General features: G+C 36.6%; 1 protein-coding gene across 2 annotated transcripts; it reads right to left on the bottom strand.

Moving 5' to 3' along the window:
- Nucleotides 1-600: 600 nt before the first annotated feature.
- LOC112575444 (3-phosphoinositide-dependent protein kinase 1-like) lies at nt 601-19,139 on the bottom strand. 2 transcript variants are annotated; one of them, XR_003101647.1, is made up of 16 exons: nt 19,004-19,139; nt 17,782-17,940; nt 17,428-17,470; nt 16,665-16,802; nt 16,400-16,544; nt 15,860-15,969; nt 15,551-15,653; nt 15,129-15,197; nt 14,168-14,264; nt 13,123-13,293; nt 12,662-12,744; nt 11,124-11,244; nt 10,396-10,493; nt 9,922-10,134; nt 4,291-4,345; nt 3,723-3,804 (listed from the first exon to the last, which is right to left on the bottom strand). XR_003101647.1 is itself a non-coding variant. In XM_025257322.1 (15 exons), exons 2-15 carry the CDS (start codon nt 17,878-17,880, stop codon nt 3,703-3,705), a joined length of 1,434 nt encoding a protein of 477 aa, XP_025113107.1. In that variant the 5' UTR covers nt 17,881-17,940; nt 19,004-19,139; the 3' UTR covers nt 601-3,702. The 2 variants fall into 2 exon arrangements, 1 of the variants encoding a protein (XP_025113107.1); XM_025257322.1 differs by lacking the exon at nt 9,922-10,134 and having other exon boundaries at nt 601-3,804.
- Between the last annotated feature and the right edge of the window lie 118 nt (nt 19,140-19,257).

The following is a 19,257-nucleotide window of genomic DNA, read 5'->3' as shown; positions in this document are numbered from 1 at the left end:
ATTTTTATATCTGACATTTATTACTCTATGAAAAGACTACCAAGCAGGTCCTTTTTTTTTATTTGGGAAGGATTTTCATATTTCAGTAAACAAAACAATTACCTACTAACACATTAAAAAAAAAAGTTATCCATCTTTTCAAAGAACACTACACGGGGTTGAAAAGCATATACCCTTCTCCAAATGGTCCCACATCTTTAGTTTATATGACATGTTTACATTTATTCATAGCTTACACTGCTTGCATAACAAGTGCTTTGACTTTGATACTTTAGATCAACAGCCACGGAAATGTACTATTTTTTACTATAATCTTGTCACTTTATGGGATATCTTTTGCTAGTGCATGCAATAATCTACATGACCAGCTTTTAAACAGGTCTTTTATAATGCATGCTACAAATTCAAATTGTCCCTTCTTACAAAAACTTTTTTTCACAAATTGCTTAGTATAAATTATTACTAATGTTGACCCCAACTCATATATGCAGCTTTAACTGCAATTATGTATCACACTTGTAGTCTATTGTTTAGTAACCTTAAGGTAGACTACGTCTGATAAGACTCAATTAGTTTGTCATAAACAACAGAAAAAACAAACACTGTAACAAAATCAATATCATGTTACATAAGCCATGAGACAAACTTTAGCTGAATAAGAGCAGCTTAACTACAACACATGTTCAAGAGAATATTATTCATAAATAACTGCTGCTTCTCTTAAACTTAATCTAGTACAATAAATTCAGGCCATTTTTGCTGATAACTTTTTTTTAACACTAATCATGCAGATGCAGAAGTTATTCAACATATCTGAATATAATGATTTTTAATTGTAGCTTTCAAATGCATGTTCAAGTTCTTTTATTCATTTCATATAATCTTTAAAACCAAACTGCTTTACGACACAAAGGAATAAAAGAAAACTTTCTGTCCAAATAAATCTAATACCTCAATGATTAGAAATAATTCTGGTTCAAAATTAGTCTTAGTACACGCATAAAATATTTAAATACAAATTTATTGGATTCATTCCTTCATGCATTCTTTTCTTAAATTATAACCGAATAAAATATTCTACATTGCAGGTCCTTGTATATATAGTATGACTAAAGCACTCTTAACCACAGAGCACACATTTTTACATGGTGGCAGTAAAGGAATCTTACTTATATAGAGGGAATAGGCTGATAGCAGGTCGGTCTGACCCTCGACATTTGATATCTGAAAACTGCTTAGGAGTGTATAATTTGTACATTCTAATTCCAGCTGTGAACTAAATCTTTTGTCCACCTTTATTAAAGAAGTCTCCTGTTTGAAGAAATTAAAAAAATGTAACTGTTAACAAAGATGTGTTTAGTGTTTACTGCAACAAGTTAAAAAATCAGTTAAAGAGTAGCCCATTAAAAGAGAGTTTAAAAAAAGCAACTTGCAAGCAAAATTTATGTCAACATTTATTAACAAAACAAAACACAGGCATCCTTGTCAGTAAAGATGATGCCAACAGGTTAATGAAAGCAGTGTTAACAGGAAGGTTATCGATGGTATAGTTGGTCTATGAAATAAGTGCTGCACTATTTATTTCAATTTGACAAATGGAATAATTCTGTGGTGGTATTGTTTAAAACTGTAAATGGAGACAAACTCAACTGAAAGGTCTTTGGCAAAAAAGTAACAAAGGACACATTTTTAATCAATGACCTCAATGAAAGTGATCTTGTATTTAAAGTGTAAAGTGTACAAAACACTAACCTTTACAGAAACAACAAAGACAGGCAATTTTACTCTAAAGTAACTGCTAAATTTTAAAAATGCCATAATCAGCTGGGACTTTTCCCATGACTTATGATAGTCACAGAAGAGATTAATTTTCAAATGTACATGCCAACTTAAAATATCAGAAAAAATGCAGCACTAGAGTGGAACGTCTTCATGACAATGATTACTATTATCCCTTCTAATCTTCACTTAGGCTGTCAGAAAGCGATAAAAGTAATTACAAAAAAAGTGTCAATCCGCCACCTCAACAGCTATAAAATGAAATCAAACAGTATATAAAATGGATAGGCCACTGAGCAACCTCCTTTTTCTGTTAAAACAGGTCTTCTTCAATCAAATTTACTTGGAAGGCATAAGTTATGATAAAAAGATAACAATCACAAAAGTATGAACATATATACAACAATCTCTACATACGCAAGCTCACTCTTTCAAATACATCCACCCACGCCCACAGAAAAATAAATGACTCTTTGCATAATGTTTGCCTTTGCCAGAAGCGGCATTTAACAAAGGAGACACAACAAGCTAAAATACTTTAGTTCTAAAGTGTGAAATGGTAGATTTGCAGATCACCATAATAAAATATGGAGCTGACAGAAAGTTGAATGCATATGCAGCAGGATACAAACCTTAGCTCCCCAAAATCTTAAGAACAGAGCATTATCAACTGCATCTCTTCCCCATCAAGGTGATGTAAAACTAAAAAATAGCATTATTACTGCAACATAAATTGCAAAAAGGGGGTTAGGGGAGAAATATAATACTCAGCATACTCATGTTGAAGGAATTTTCAGGCTGGGAGAGAATGAGGCGTAAAGTAGTACTTTTATTGTGTAGCATCCATAAAACATTTTTTGCTTTATCAAACCAGTTCTCCTTGAAGAACTCTGGTGGTAGGGACACTGATTTAAGGCTTTTTAGCTATCCAATGTGGTGAGAGTACCTATTGTTTTCAAGTGGTACCTGTTGATCCCTTTAAATGTACATGCATTTATAATGCCTTAAACAGTGCAGAACCTTAATAATAAGCAGCACAGTGTGGAAAAAGAAGGCTTAAAGCATGACCAAATACTCATCCTCCTTTATCAAAACAAAGTTAAGACATGCTTGTATGGTCTACAATGCAATTTATGGAGTAATAATTTCTAATTCACCATATAATTCACTTTTCACCTGCAATATTGTAGTGCAGACATTTATAAAGAACTTTGAAAATAAAACATGACGATTTTTCTTAAACACTAATGTTTACTTCTCAAATGGAAGTGTTCAAAAACGGAGATAGAAAAATGAGCAGCAAAAAAGGCAGCACAAGATAGCCATAATTAAACAATTGCATACAAACACACAAACAAGGGTTTTAACGCCCATTGTGTCCAAACATCCTTGTTCTACTGTTTATTATCCATAAAGATGATCACAGTTTGAGGGACATGCAACTGGTAAACAAGAAACAAACATAGAGATAGAATAACTTCTGAGCCTTAATGAGCTTGTCTATAAATATACAGAAACAGCTAAACTTTCCAATATTTTAAACAGTATAAACCTGTACAGAACTTCCAAATAAACATCTCATGCATCTAGATTTGCAAATACTTCATGCATTTACAAACGATACTTAAAGTACCAAATCAAAAGGGAAAAAACAGTGTAGTATAAATATTTCTACTTTTGTATGCCCTGTGGTTATCTGGGCATTAATTATTCACTTGATCACCTTTGCAATTACACATGTAGGCATAAATGTGAACACCTGCACCCATACAGGCATGCACACATGCAGACACATACGCTTAAAGAACATGGTAACAGTCTAAAGTGACACTGTAATGAAGGATTAGTGGTTTTCACTGTCTTTTTCTCCTCAGACCACAAATATGCATGGACGGTAGAGAAGAGGAAGACAAGCCAGAACCATTACTGACTGTTGCCAAAGTAATGTTGCCACACCTCATTTATTTTTTTAACCCAGTCATGTGCATCAGACTCGCGACTCTCCAAGTAGTATGTTCTGTTGGGCTGCGTAAAAGAAATGATGGTAAAGAAGGTGACTTTACAGTTGTGCAAAGGAAAAACTAACCCCTTTCGAAAATAAAGAACATGCTGGGCAACTAAAACGCTGATCATTTATTTGCCAGCATGAATGATGGGTGGGGGGAAAGAAAAAGCCTGCATGCTCAAGCTTTAAAGTAGTAATTACATCCTCTGATACAGACACTCTCACTAACAACAAAATGCAAGTCCAATCATTCTATGGAAAAGCATAATTCCATACAAACTAATCACATATTCATCATGACTATGCACTTAGACTACAATCCAGAAGCCTAAAAAAAAAAATGCCTTTTTAAACAAGTACATGCAGACTGGATGAAAGATTGCCAGTTACAAAATAAATCCTATTTTCATATTTTAATAAATCACACTTTAAAATATTATTTCTAACTGAAAACATCCTCAGCCATTTCTCTTTCAATTTCCTGAACCTCAACACTGTCTACTTACTGTGTGTACAAAGAAAATTCTGAAGTTCTGTGCCTCTGGTCGAAGATCACTTGACCTGAAATGCAGTAAAGTTTAGGTTAGGTTACAAGTATGCACTTGCAGAAAGTCTAGGGCATGTTAAGGTTATATGCTGACAGCAAACACTTCCTTAACGAGACAAGCTCTGGGCTGGCACCCAGAGGGGGGGCGCAGGGTTGGGGGACCCAGACAAACATGGAGATCAGTCCACAGCAAGGTAGAGTCAGCTGGTGTGACATGGTCCTTACTGGACAGGGATGCCCAGAACCGGATCCGATGGAGTGGTGTACTTTCGGCTCTATGCTCCATTGGGAGTGAATAGAAGAAGAAGAAAGAAGAAACACTTCCCTACCATTGAGATCTTATTCAGAAATGAGCAAGAAAAGTGGGACCATCAATCAAAAGCAAATAGTCCAAGCTGTTCTTCAATGATGGGCTTTGGCAGGCAGAGACTGATGACCTGAAGCCTCTGGTACTTTGTAGCTCTACTCCGCACATTCTCAAGCAGCATATAAAGGGACAGAACAACTATTTGTCAGCATAGTCAACAGTGCTCAATGAGACCAATCAGCTGGTTAGATTTGTTCATTTTTACAGTGTTTTGAGAAATTCAGTGATAAGAATATGTAGATTCTTAAGCCTTCTTGCATGTAGTTTCTTCAATAGTAATCCCACACTGACTGCTTCTTATGTGGTAAAAGAACTGGTTATTACAGTGGCTTAATCAAATCAAATCAAAAAATCAAAACAGACTTTATTGTCTGCCCAGGAGGACAGAAATTTGTCTTTGCTCACATACCCATACAGACATTTAACAAACAGTTAGGAGTAAAAGTGAGGAGTAAAATAGTGTTGATTGCACCAGTCCATCAAGGCAGTGTATGTTTATCCTAACAACAAACTTTGGGTGACCAAGGGCCTAAAAGCACTGCTGAACAAAAAGAAACATTTGTTCATCACGGGCAGAAGCCCACGACAGAAGATTAGTACATAGAGAGGACCATGATGCTATCCGTTGGGTGGGCAGAGGCTCTACGAGCATACTAGTTAGTCCGCTTTCAGTAGTTTGCCGGTGGACCAACGAGTGTCGACGAGATTGAAACAGAGGTCGAGTTAGCTCTCGCCATAAACCCGATGTGTCAGAATGCGGCTCGTGGTTACATCTTGAGCTCGCTGGAGGGACCTGCCAGACGTCGAGTTATGATGCTTCCGCATGACGCAAGAGATACGCCGAGAAAGATCTTGGGTGTCCTAGTGGAGGCGTACGGCGAACGGAAAGATGTCGACATCAGTGCCACAGCAACGTGATGAGGTGGTCGACGAATACGCCGCGAAGCTCCAGAATTTAAGCAGGCGAGGTAGAAGGCGGCGCAGAGCGTCGAAGTGCGGCGATTGACACCATCTCGGAGGACTGCAGCCCGACCGGTCAGGGAAAGTGACTGCCCCGTCGTCCGTAACAGGATGACAGGGAAATAAAGTGTAGCTGGCCTGACTGGAAAGTGTCGACGGCGGAGGTTGTCATTTATGGCAGTTGAGTGATGGCGTTGCTCGACACCGGCAGTGAGGTAACGACGGTCACTGACGAGTGGGCACGAGGGCACATACAGGACTTACAGCTAAAACAACTCAGGAGTGGCGGTGGTGGACATGTTTACGGCAGCGTCTGAGGACGTTCTATCCTGGTGGTCAAGGACCTGGTCGATGTGGTCACAAGTGAGCGCAGGAGGCGCGTGTCGCTTCTACTAGGGAAGAACGTCCTTGATCGGATAATGGATACCGCAGATGTGGCGCAGCAGTACAGGCAGCCGTGCATGAAGCTCATCTTGAGAAGACATTGTCAACAAGGACTGGCTAGGGCCGCTGGCAACACGCCCGTTCCAGGATGCCAATGGGTCTGACGTCCACACCAGCCACTTTCCAGAGGTTAATGCAGACACCATGCCGAACTGTTTAATTTCAGTCCTTCTTGTGTACCTAGACGATCATTTGGTATACTCCAAGATAAAGGACATTCAACTGCGGGAGGCGCCATACCTTCAGGATGACGACAGTGAAGAGGAAACGCCAGGGTGGTATGCTACTCTTCCAAACCTCACACAGAACTCTTGTGACAATGCCTGTGGTGCCAGAAGTAACAGTGTCTGTGGTGTCAGATGACAGTACCAGAATGACAGTCCCTATCGTGTCCGAAACCGCGCAGATCGCAGCGACTTACCGCGAGACAGGCAACAAACTCGCACAAAGTGTAGGATGAAACAGTTCGTGCGACGCTATGCCATGGCAATATGAATACCATGGATATATTTTTTAGTTGCGGTGATCGGTGACACCGTAGATGTACGCATTGATCAGTTGTTTATTTTGCTATTTGTTCATTTTTTCTTCAACTTTAGCGGCTGCGTCCAGAAAATGTCATTGACAAGAATGACACACGAGGTGATGGCTGACAATAGATGTCAGCACTCACTCTTCTTCAGTCTCTGTTTGATTCCTCCTGAGTCCTTGTGCCTTTATTTAGGATGGTGATGGCTGCTGGCACGAAGGACCTCTGGTAGGCAGCTTTCCTTATGCGTGGTACCTTATAGCGCCTGCCTGAGGGCAACAGCTGGAAGCTAGTGTGGAGAGGGTGTTTCAGGTCCGAAATGATGTTATGTGCCATACTCTTACATTTGATGGGATTAAATGGAAGCTGCCAAACCTCAGATGACCCCTGAAGGATATGCAGTCCACCTGAAGCATCCTTTACTGAGTTAACCTTGACAAAGACCTTTGTATCGTCCAAAAACATATAGATTAGCCTTTTACTACTTTCAACATGTTACAAAGCAAGACCTAGAACACTTCCCTGTGAAGTCCCACTACGAATAGCCTTCCAACTTGACTCAGTGCTTTTAGCCAGGATGTGCTGTCTTTGACTTGCAAGTCTGTAACCCAGCCGTCTGTTGCCTCTGGTTCCATATCCCTGCAGCTATGTGAGCAATCTAAGAAGGATGCTGACAAATGACACCACCTCTTCATTTGTCTCTTTAGTGTAGATTATAACATTCCATCAAAACAGTTTGTGCTTTACCCGAACAACAAACACTGGGTAATCAAGAGCTTAAAAGCAGTGCCGAATAAAGTCTGTTCTTCACATGTTCTGCCCACAGCAAGAAGCTGGTAAACAGAGATGTCTGCAATGCTATTCATCTAGCCAAGGTGCAGTATAAGAATAGAGCCTTAGTTTGGTACAGATAACATTCGTGCAGCTTGGCAGGGCTCAAGAATATGGCTAGTGTTGAAGATCGGATTAAGGCTTGGAAGCTAAAATCTGCATCAGGCACTGACAGTCTGGCCCTGCCTAATGCTTTTAAAGCTTTCTTTACTCTGTTCAAGACACATAACTTATCTGCAAAGATTAAAGATGTGCTCAATTCTCCTTATTCCATCAAGAAGGTTGAAATTGCTTTTTTAAAAAAAGTTGCAGAGTTGTTTCAGCAAGAATCATCAAATGCCACTGATGTCTTCACCCACTGCAATCTGCATACCAGTCCAAAAGAAATGTTGATGATGCCAAACTCTTTAGCCTTTATACTCTTAACAAACACCTGAAGAAACCACATGCCCATGCAAGGCTGCTGTTTACTAATTTCTCATTGGTTTTCAACACCATCCAACAATACCTTCTAGCTAGAAGATTTATTTCTAAGTTTTCCCTTGACCATCAGCTAATGTCATGAATCAGTCACTGTCTGGTTAACAGGCTGCAGCGAGTACTTGTCCATGGCACTATTTTCTGACTCCAACATAACAAACACTGGCTCACCCCAAGGCTGTTTTTTTTATCCAAATTTTTATTCTGCATACCAACAGCTGTCACAGTAACCACATCTCATCACATTCTCTCATGACACTGCCCTACTCTCTCTTATTAGTAGACCAGTCGAGACCCATTATGTAGCCTTGAATGATTTATTGCCTGGTGCGATGACAAATTCTTAGAACTTATGTAAGACCAAATAGATTGTTTAAATTTCCGTTGGAATTCTCCCAACCCATAACTATCACCCATGAAGAGGAAGTGAAAATTGTCAATACATTTTAATACCTGGGCACTGATTTCACTGGCATACCAATACTCAGGTTGTCACAAAGAAAGCTCAACAATGCCTCTTCCTTCTTCAGAAGCTGAAGTCTTTCTCTGTGTCCCATAGATTTTTCTTCAGCTATTTTATAGATCCCATACAGAGAGTGTTCTGTTATCTGTTTTTACAACAGTTTATCAGTGAAGGACAAAAGCAGCTTGCATCATATTGTATACGCCTGATCCAAAGTTATTAGCAATTATCCTAACTGTAGTAAGTAAAGCTTCATGCTTGAACTGCAGTCACTACATGAATGCACACATTCACAAATGTTTTCTGTCCTTGAGCTCTCACTGTTTATCCTAAAAAAATAAACTGAAACTTTTTATTCCTTATCACTGTAACTGCAATAAGTGACTTTCTTTTTGCACCTTTAGTAGTGTGAATTTATAATTTTTAATTACCTTGGCAGGAGTCACTGTTACTTAGTATGTGTGGGAGAGTGAGGTTAGTTTTGATCTGAAAGAATATGTGTTACATATATTTGACAACATCTATACAGGAAGTGAAACATGCTGTATTGACTACTACCAAAAAAGAGCCAGGGAGAATCCTGGATCACTTCTTGCTCATTTGTGAAAATCCAAATTGTTGTCCTAGTTACCTCTATTTTGAGCACACACAAAAAAAAAGAATTTCTGACGGCTTCCAGAAATGTACAAATAGGGCTGTTCAGAAAGCAATTCTAATCATCTGTTCCACTGAAGTCAAACATAGGCAAAATATGGAAATACCCTTTTGTGATTGTAGACCTCAGAAGCATGTTAACTGGTCGTTGATGTAAACAGAACTGCTTGTGAATCACAATATGGACACAAGTGATTTGGGCTATGCAATTGGATTTATGACCACACTGCTTTGGCAGCAGCAGCATGGTGAGACACAACTTCCACCGGGGTTACAAAGTGATGACCTAATGTAAAGACTGATTTTCCTGTCAGTTGACAGGACACTGTGGCTAAAAATCTTATAGTCCTGCAATTTAGACTGTTGAGCAGCATAATGTCGGATTTTTCGTCCCATTCTTTCATTTCTCCAGCATTTCTTAAGATCTCAGCTACTCAATTTCAGCATTAGCTCTGAGTACTTTGTCAACTGCAACAAGCTTCTATACGTAGAGCTGTGCTGTGAGCAGTTTAACAATACTTTCAGCTGACTTCCTCATGCAGTCAGGGAGTTCACCATCCTCCAATCTCCAGATGACTGTAAACAGCACCCAGCAAACTGAAATTCATCCCCAAAATTCGCACAAGCACTCCACCTATTAGTATTATTGACATTGCTGCTGTATTACAGTTGTTACCATACCAGTGAAGCATATTGCCACTCCTGTTATCTATAATTGGTCTCAGTCTGATCTGCACTGTTCGCATTCAAGCTTGATGTCATTTACAGAATCAAAATGCTGGTTGCAAAAATGGAACGGTCAGTTGTGGTCTCCAGAGACATTAGATGTAATAATGCAGGAGATTTTCCTACCACTTCCTACCTTGCCTTTCCTGGTCATGGCCCTCTTATAAGAAGGTTCGCATTTATGGTGATCATGTCATGCACTCCGCCATTACTGTTATCCAAAGACAACTTCACATGTCCTTCTAGGTTCCATTAGGCAAAGTAAACTGGAAGCAAGATGGCAGGTATAACCAAATATGAGCCACAGCTGAAGAAAGTGTAACTACCACCATTTTAACTCCCTGAAACCCTGAAATATCAGACAAAAAAAAATGCCAGGCACTGTTTCAGCAGGGGCCTTAGCATAAATAGCATAGCATTTTGATGGAATGCAATCATCCTATGCATATTCTGGTTCATTTATGATGTGTTGCCAATGCCGGCAGATTTGGGTGACCTTTGTTCTTCTTAGAGATATTTATACTCTACATCAGAAAGAAACTAACACTACAGAGTGTTACTACCTTGGAGGCATAATTAAATTTTAATGCTAAAATGATCTTATTCTCACCAAGGAATTTCTCCTTTAAGCACTTTATTGGCGTAGTCCACATAATACAGGTGTGGCCCCTCTGTCAGCAACAGCATTCTTTTTCGAGCAAACAAACCCTGAAAAACAAACAAGAGTATTTTACAAAACAGCTATATATATTATGTCATTAAATGCAGTGAAAGACAATGCTATTATTTAACCAAACCACCTTAGCATCTTTTCACAAGCAGTTCAAGTACATAACTATACATTAAGATCACAATGATACCTCTCATGTATTTAAGTAAACGTTGATGAGCTGGCAATAGCAATATTTAAAATAAAGGGAGAGAATTAAGCAGTCATGTCTTTCAACCATATTTTTCATCATTTAAAGCAGTTTTCATGTTACCAAACCATCATGCTATTCCAGAAAAATCGACAAATTCATAAATAATAAGAAAACAGTCTGGCTGGGTCATTTGCTAACCAACAACAATTACTGCTTTTCACTTTGTGTTTTTGTTCTTTGTGCAGCGTTTAGAAATTCATGAGCTAAATACAAAGAAATCCAAGGAAATAAAAAGTGTGAAACATTAAAATTTAAATGGTCAACAATGTTGCTATGCACAGTACACTTCTCATCACTGTTCTGCTTAAATCTGAATATTTTTAGATGGCTAAAGGCATACACATGTGCAAGAATCCTCATCTGAACATGCATACATGTATAAACACACTCTATTTTAAAAGCAAAATATACACACTCTTCTCTTCAACACTTTGCCTTGCTTGATAATGAGGTTGCCCTGCACAAATTCATGGAACTCATTGTTGACTGCCTGCTCTTGCAACCGCCTTTGATGATCTTCATTATTCACCTCATCACTGCAAAACATTTATATCACAGTTCATCAATGTCTTAATCCCCCCAAATATTTCTGAATCTGTCAGATCATTAGATATTTTTCCAGAATGTTAATGGTATTCAATATCAGTTTTTTCTTTCTCTTATTCGGCTCAGAATAAAATATCAATGATTATCTCTGTAACTTCATTACATCACTTTATTTTCCTTTTAACTTCTATAACAAATCTATTCCAAATGCCTGTAACCATCATTGTACCAGCTAATCATTATTCCCAATTGCTTGACAAATTATCTATTCATCAATTTTCTGACTAAATTATTAATTAAAAATAATTATCAACTTTCCGATTAAAATACACAGAGCATGCTTTAATATTTTTCAGGACTCTTATTCAATCACTGTTTGTTCTTTCCAGTTTTACACAAATTCCAAATTAAAAGCATTGTCTTTTCTTAAAATTGTTTCACTGCTCAAATTTATTTAAGTAAAATTAAAAAAAATGATGTTAAGCTTCAACTGATAGGAAGTATATGAGGCATTACATAAATGCAAATGCTTAAAACAACTGATTAAAATTAATTTTTCAAAAGAAAATCAAATTCTATTTTTCTAGTTTTCCAACTACTGTTGAGGTTTACTCTTTGACAGAAACAAAAATAACAAAAACTATTTAAGTCCAGTGAACCAACAATGATAAAAATATGTATGCCTGCAAATTAAAAAAAAACAAACTAATTGTAAAACCTGACATTTTTTCAAAAAGTGTAAAGTCAATTATTCAATCTATAGAACAAGGCAGCCAAATTAAGAAAATAAGCTCAATGTTAAAAGTATTGTGTGCTACAAGAGTTAATTACACAGATATGTGACCTCCAGTTAAAATCACTTTGTCCAAATGTCATAAACTTGCATATTTAACAAAACTAATGCTGCTGTCAACTTATGTCAAAATGCGAGATATAAAAAAAAAAAACACTCTTGATTTTACAAACAAGATATTTATTTATTTTTGTGTGTGTGTGTGCAGTATTTATAGCGGAAAACACAGCTACACTTTACTGAGTTGCAAAATATGTAATCACACTTGTGTGAAGATAAAAACTCAGTCTGAAACTTCTTAAAAACTTTTCAGCCTCAGGGTGCACTGGATATTTGTGACAATAATTTTAACACATTTTTTTTCTTTTTTGGTTCTGATTGATAATGAACAATGAACAGTTTATACATCCTTTTATGAGTTTAATCTTGGCTTTGATGCAAAAAAAAAAAAAATTTTTTTTAATGAAAATGTGCAAAATGATTTACAAATTGATTGCTTTCATTTTGTTGCCTGCAATAGTGCAACTTACTGTGTAAAAGTAGTAATAATGTGTAATAAGAACTAAGCACCAAGTTGGGAGAAAAATGAGACAAAAGACTTTGGTAACTCTCACTTTTGTTCTTGTGGGATTACTTTTTCATGTATGTTATCATTGCCAATAATTATCTCTGCCAAACGCTGATCATCAAGGCCTGTCTGAAATAAAGCCAGATAAAATATTTTTACAGGTAATGGTCTCCTCTGCAGCGTAAAGAACATGTGCTCTTTCTCCTTTGTTCACACACACAAAGACACATCAACAGCACCATCAGACTAACACTATACACCGTCTTACTGCATGAGATAATTAACCCTCCTAAAGTTCTTACTGAAATTTAATAGTACACAATGATAAGATCATAACTTAAAATTGCTGTGTTAGTACAACAGCATTTTTCATCAACACATATTTTGTATTTTAACAAACTTCTTTCTCATAAAGGCTCAAGTAATTTTTGATTTGTATTACAGGCATATCTATCATGAAACTTTCACGTCCAGCTTTTCTTTTTAGTGTCTACTAGCAAAGCCTACTCTGGATTGACTGCTCCACATCTCTGGGTTCGTTTCAGTGGCTGGAAGATAAGGCAGCAACTGGGGTGCTTGCTGCTCAGGAAGACCCTCCCACACAATGCCCTCAAAAAATGGATGAGCCCGTAATTCTCCCATGTCTTTAGAGCCTAAACGTTCCTCAGGCTCCAGAACCTGGTAAGGATCAGACAAATAAAATTCCATTACTCTGTAAAGTGAAATTTGTGAGTGCACAAGGAGATTAAATAAACTGATGCTATTATAATGGACATTAAATAAAAAGATTCAGTGAACAGTATTTTAAAACATTTATTAAAGTTATTAAAGAAGTGGTTGCTTCCCTATGAACACTGAATTTAGTCATAATTTTCTTAAGTGTGAGCCTGGTTTTAGCTGGGGAGCCAGACTATGCAAGCACACTGATGATTATTACTATTATTTTTTAGAAATTGCAAGGAAGAGGGGATGAATTGGAGTTTTATGGCAAGCCAGCAACTAAGGCTATATTGTGGCAAGGCAGCCAGCCCTGGAAACAGATGTCACATGCAGAGAAAAAACAGCATTCCCAAGATGAGAGCTGAACCCAGGACAGAAATCTTCACTGTATTGGTGACAGGTGCTAAACGTTACACCACCGGACTGCCCTCGAATTTGCAAGTGTGCAAGGACATTGACTATACCCCTGATGAGAAATGGGTTTATTGCTCCGCAGATTTTCTTGTCTGCTTGGTGATAACTCATACTTTGGTTCCAGAACTGACAAATACTTCTAGAAGTAAATATTATCGGGGTTTTTTTTTCTAGAGCGCTTTGAGCCTGCCTTGATGATGGGGAAGGGTGCTATAGAATTCATTGTTATTATTAGCATTATTAAGTGGTATCAATGATAATGTTGGCAGTTCAGTGAAGAAAAATACTATTTCATGCATCAATGCTAGCACAGAACAGTCAGTCAATAGCATGCAGTGAACTCTACCTTGCTATTTGAAAACAATTTTGTAATTCAAAAAAAGTAAAATCTAATAATCAGTGCTGAAAATTTTAATACCAATAGTTTTGAGACAAGATCTTGTGCTGTTGTGTTGAGACAAGCTGGTATATCATACTGAAGGCTGCAGATTCTTTTAAATGTCTTGTATTCGCTTCTGAAAATCAGTACAATTCATAAGCCTTAAACAAACATATTATAAATTATAGAGCACAAATGCAAAACTGAAAAGACTCAACATGCAGAACAGAGCTGATCTGCAGTTACTTTTTTCTAATTTTTTTTTTTCAGATTCATATCTTTGGTTTTTGTTTAACTGATATATTTACTATTTTCTCTCATGTCCCAAATATGTGTGCATCTGCATTACCTATACACACACACACAAAGTTGGATCTCATGAATTGCAATTGGAATCAGCAACAATAGCAATGTCATCAGCATACATCAAAAGAGAGATCCCAAGTGGAATGCCAGGACATCAATACCATGTACACCACATAATGTTAGGTCTGACCAAAGCTCAGATAGAAATATAGAAAAAAGTAAAGGGCTTAATACACACCCTTGTTTGACACTGGATATACAATCAAAGTAGTCAGTTATTTGAGATCCAACCTTAACAGCCGCTATCACATTTTTATACATATTATGTAGTGCTTAAAACATTCTTCCATGGACACCCTTTTTTAAAAGGATGTATAGCAATTTGGATCTATCAATACTGTTGATGCTCTCGAAAAATCAACAAAAAGATGTAGGCCTAATTATGATGCCTATCTCTTTCATACAGCATCATAATCTACTTCCCCTTATTTATTGTAAAATGCACTGAGTTTGCATCCATGTGGGAAAATGCACTATTATATATAAATCCTAATTTTTAGGATAATTATGTATAATAATTCTTTCTCTTTTTTTCTTTCTTTGTACATGTACAAATCCTATTCATTAAGAAAACATTTAAAATAGTAAATAAATAGAAGCAAAAAATGTTAATAATCTACTGAAATCAACTAACTTTTCATAAAAGGGTGGTTTTCCTGCCAAGAACTCATAAATGATGCATCCTAAGGCCCAAAGATCAGAGCTGTAGAGAAAACCAATAAGCATATGCATTAGTTGTAATGAATAGAGAAGGGGTAGAGGCCAAGAGGTATCATAAAATATAAGTTATGTTCCACAACAAATAAAAAAAAATCTAAACAATACTTGCATAACTGACCAATAGGTAAAAGCTCTGTATCTATTTCTGATTTACTCAAAATAGATTGGCAAAAGCTTTAGCAAGTATACCATCATTTTAAGTCTTTATTGTTCATGAATTGAAAAAAAAACCAAAACTAATGCCCATGTTGTATTTGTTAGAAAACCAAGAACTGTACATCCAAAATAGATTTCACCCCTTGAAATGCTTACACCACATGATCAAAGTTAACTTACCTAAAATAGACTTTATTGCTCGCAAGGACTTCAGGTGTTACATACTGTGCTGTTCCAACAAATGATTTTCGTCTTCCACCATCTCCATTCCCCTTGGGATTTTCTACAAGGCAAGAAAGTCAAAAACAGACCTAACCTTATTGCACACTATACCTTTAAGTATTATCTATTATCATCTCACGGTGGTTTGGTTCTCATTGCAAACTAGTAGAATGACATTTATATCGGTTGTTGCTTATTTGAAACAAGTCTGTCAAACCCAGATAAATATATCAAAACATAGTGTAACAACAACAAAAGGGCACAAACCTCCGCCTTCTCCATCAACAACATCATTCTTGAGGATTTTGGCAGACCCAAAATCAGTTATCATGATGTGCATACTTTCTCTCAAAAGAATGTTTTCAGGTTTCAGATCCCTGCATGAGAATTAAGAAAAATGTATTTTTAAAAAATCAATCTTATCATTTAATGATTTGGTATATTTTGGACATTTTATGAGGTTCCTGTGAGAAAAACTTGATCACTGTAAGATTCAACATAATTTTGGTTATTATGGTTAGTATGTAGGCTAAATTTTAGGTCTTTTAACAGAAGCTTTAGCTATCATTTTCAAGCAAAAGAAAAACCTGTTTATGAGAAATTATTGTTCATTTGTTCTGAAGCATCAGAAAAAGAAAGGTACTCTCTTTATCTTTGTATAACTTTAACAAAAGTGACATTAACAAATATCAAACGGTTGTAGATATTAATACTATGCTTCTGATTTTTATGCTCAAGACATGGAAAATACCAGTGCTCTATTGTTGTGTAGCTTATAATACTATCCCATTATTTTTATATACAAACCTGTGGATAATGCCAACATTTTGTAAGTAATCCAATGCCTCTACTATTTCTGCTGCGTAGAAACGGGAACAAGGAAGATCAAAGGATGACAGTTTCTTTAAATAATGAGACAAGTCTTTTTTGCTGGTATACTCTAAAACAAAATCTATTATTGCTTGTCAAGGTACTATTAATACAGATCGAAGAAAATGTGCAAACATAAAAAAAACAGCCAAAAAGAGAAATAAGAATTCATTAAAAGAGTTTTGTATAGGCAAAAGGATACATAAACGTTCAACATCCTGGAATGTGTAGAAGAGCTTTATGATGAATGGATGATTAACCATGGTAAGGACAGCTTTCTCTCGCATGGCATATTCACTCTTCCTTTCCCTGATGAGGTGCTGCTTGTTACAGACTTTTACTGTGTTGATAGAAATGACTATTATAAATACACATATAAGCTTTCAGTTTCTGCCCTTTGTCATATGTGATCACAAATCAGAGATGCCTTCTGTATTTTTGTGAACATGTAACATGTTCCTGAGAACTGAAAAACCTAGCAAGAGTTAGTAATACTGCCAGGTACTCCTACAGCTAATCAAGACTGATAATGAAATCTAGCAGTCATAAAAGAAAGACCTCCCTGATCCCCATGTAATATTAGCTGCAATCTTGTAGGCAGCTAGTAAATGAGTTAAATCACAATGGAAGTTCAAAACTTAGGTTTTGTTTTCCAGTCTAGGTTTTGTTTCATTTTCTATTTTTTCCATTTTGTTTCTTTTTACAGTGTGCAAGGTCTCCTCACTAATTAGATCAGCTTTGTTTAATCTGCATAAATCCATAGAAAGGTAATAAAGCAAAGCATTTATTATTCTTTACTGTGTGTGTATGCCTCTGACAACCCCTTCCATGCTCACAAACATCTGTGTGAGTGTCTTTTCCCCGTTGTAATCTGTAAGGATGTCTCATTCAATGTGTTCTTTTTATGACACAATAGATTATATACATTCCTATTACTAAACAAGTGACAAAGTCTCGTTTCTCACTTGCAAATTCTTTGCCTGTGCTCACTTCTTTAGCCAATGTAACCTGAAAGAAATATTTCATAATTATGCTGCAGCTACATTTTTATTCTTACTGTTTTGTGTGAAAAGACAAGACACACCTAGAAGAATGTTATGCCACCTTGTCATCAAAAAGAAGCATTTAGAAATAAGAGAGATAGAGGAGAAATTCTGTATTAACTAGTTTATAAAATTGTGAAAGTGATTTTTGAAGTAAAATCAAAAGACAACAACAAATAAGAAAATCACGAGTGTCATTAAAAAAAAATTAAAAAACATAAAAACTAAAACATATTCCTTTAAAGCATGATTAAGAACAAAAGGAAGTATACATACTGTTGAAAATGAGCCTTCTCCAAGGAATTTTCCAAAGATAAAATCATGAGGTGTCTTCTTTACTATCTTCTTTTCCGTTCCTTGTTTTGCCTCAGCCATTATCAAAGATCTTCCAGCACCCTCTCTATTCCAAATGATGTGTCTTCAAAATTCCATGACCTGAATAATTGAAAGGTTTTTTTAAAATATAAAATATACTACTTTAGAATTTGAGATGAATGAAAGTCATTCATTATATTCAGGGCTTCTGCTTATGCAAAAAATTGTGTACAGTACGCATTAAAAGTTCGGAGGACCCCTTCAATTTTCGTCAATGGGGTCCCCTTTAAATTTGGGCGAAGAACAGGGACCCCTTAAAAATCTGAAGATGGGGTCCCTGGGACCCCAAAGAATTTTGCCTTAGCAGAAGCCCTGATATTAACATGTGTATTTGTGTGTTCATACTTTGTTGGTGCTGAAAGAAAAAGATAGCACTAATCACTGCACATTATTTGGAGGCATACTGCTCTGCTCTTTATGAGGCCATAAATAGACAGCCTGTATATAATGTGGAGTATGATGTGTTTCTATATATATATACTGTTACTAACACCAGCACTGCATAGTGATGACCTACTAGTACTACCTCACATTCAGAAAGAGAGAAAGAGATCACAAAGTCAATTGCATCTAGTAAGGAGCAGCAAAAAAATCGACAAGAAGAAAAGCAGACGACATGAGAGCGTTCGTTGAAGGAGGACAAAAGTCAACCTTTACATGTCTTCCTTTCAGTATCCTCTGAACATACATGAATTTGACAATAAAGTGACAAGGGTAACATGTAAACTGCTGTACAAGATAACTTTATTTTACTAACAGTTTCATTCAAATGCAAACGCCAGATTCCTTTATTTTGCATTTTAGAAAAATCATCTACAGGCGGTACAAATTAATATTCATTGACATAAGATCTGCTGCATCCTAAAGGACTTAGGACATCTTATATACGTCGGCTGTTTCGCACGTGAGACAAATCTGTCAATGTTCGGGATATGTGTAAGAGAGAAAAACAAACGCAGTGAGACAAATAAGTTGAGCTGCCACTACACTGAAGTATACAATCGGAACTCTGTTTAAGTGGATAGCAAACGCAAAATTCAAACTAAAGGATTGCTAAACTGAAATGTATATCTACTATAAATTTTGCACGGAGTAGGGTTTTGGTGTTTGTAACCATACTCACAAAAAATGAAAAACTAATGCACACGTTCATGTCTTTCCGAGAGTTTGTAGCAAGTTCACAGTTTTTCGATAGTAGGAAGCGGCCATTTACGCTACCGGAAATGACGATTACACGTAGAGAAACACGTTTCTCTATTGTAGCCTTTCTACTGACGTTTAACGCATATAAGAATTTTCTGGAATGATGATTGGCTTAGCCTGTAACCTACTTTTCTAAAGCCTGCGAAATCCAGGACTGACGTCATACTGCTGTCA

This window comes from Pomacea canaliculata, linkage group LG1, assembly GCF_003073045.1.
Source record: "Pomacea canaliculata isolate SZHN2017 linkage group LG1, ASM307304v1, whole genome shotgun sequence".
NCBI lineage: Eukaryota > Metazoa > Mollusca > Gastropoda > Architaenioglossa > Ampullariidae > Pomacea > Pomacea canaliculata.
This window is presented reverse-complemented; position numbering and strand designations above follow the sequence as displayed.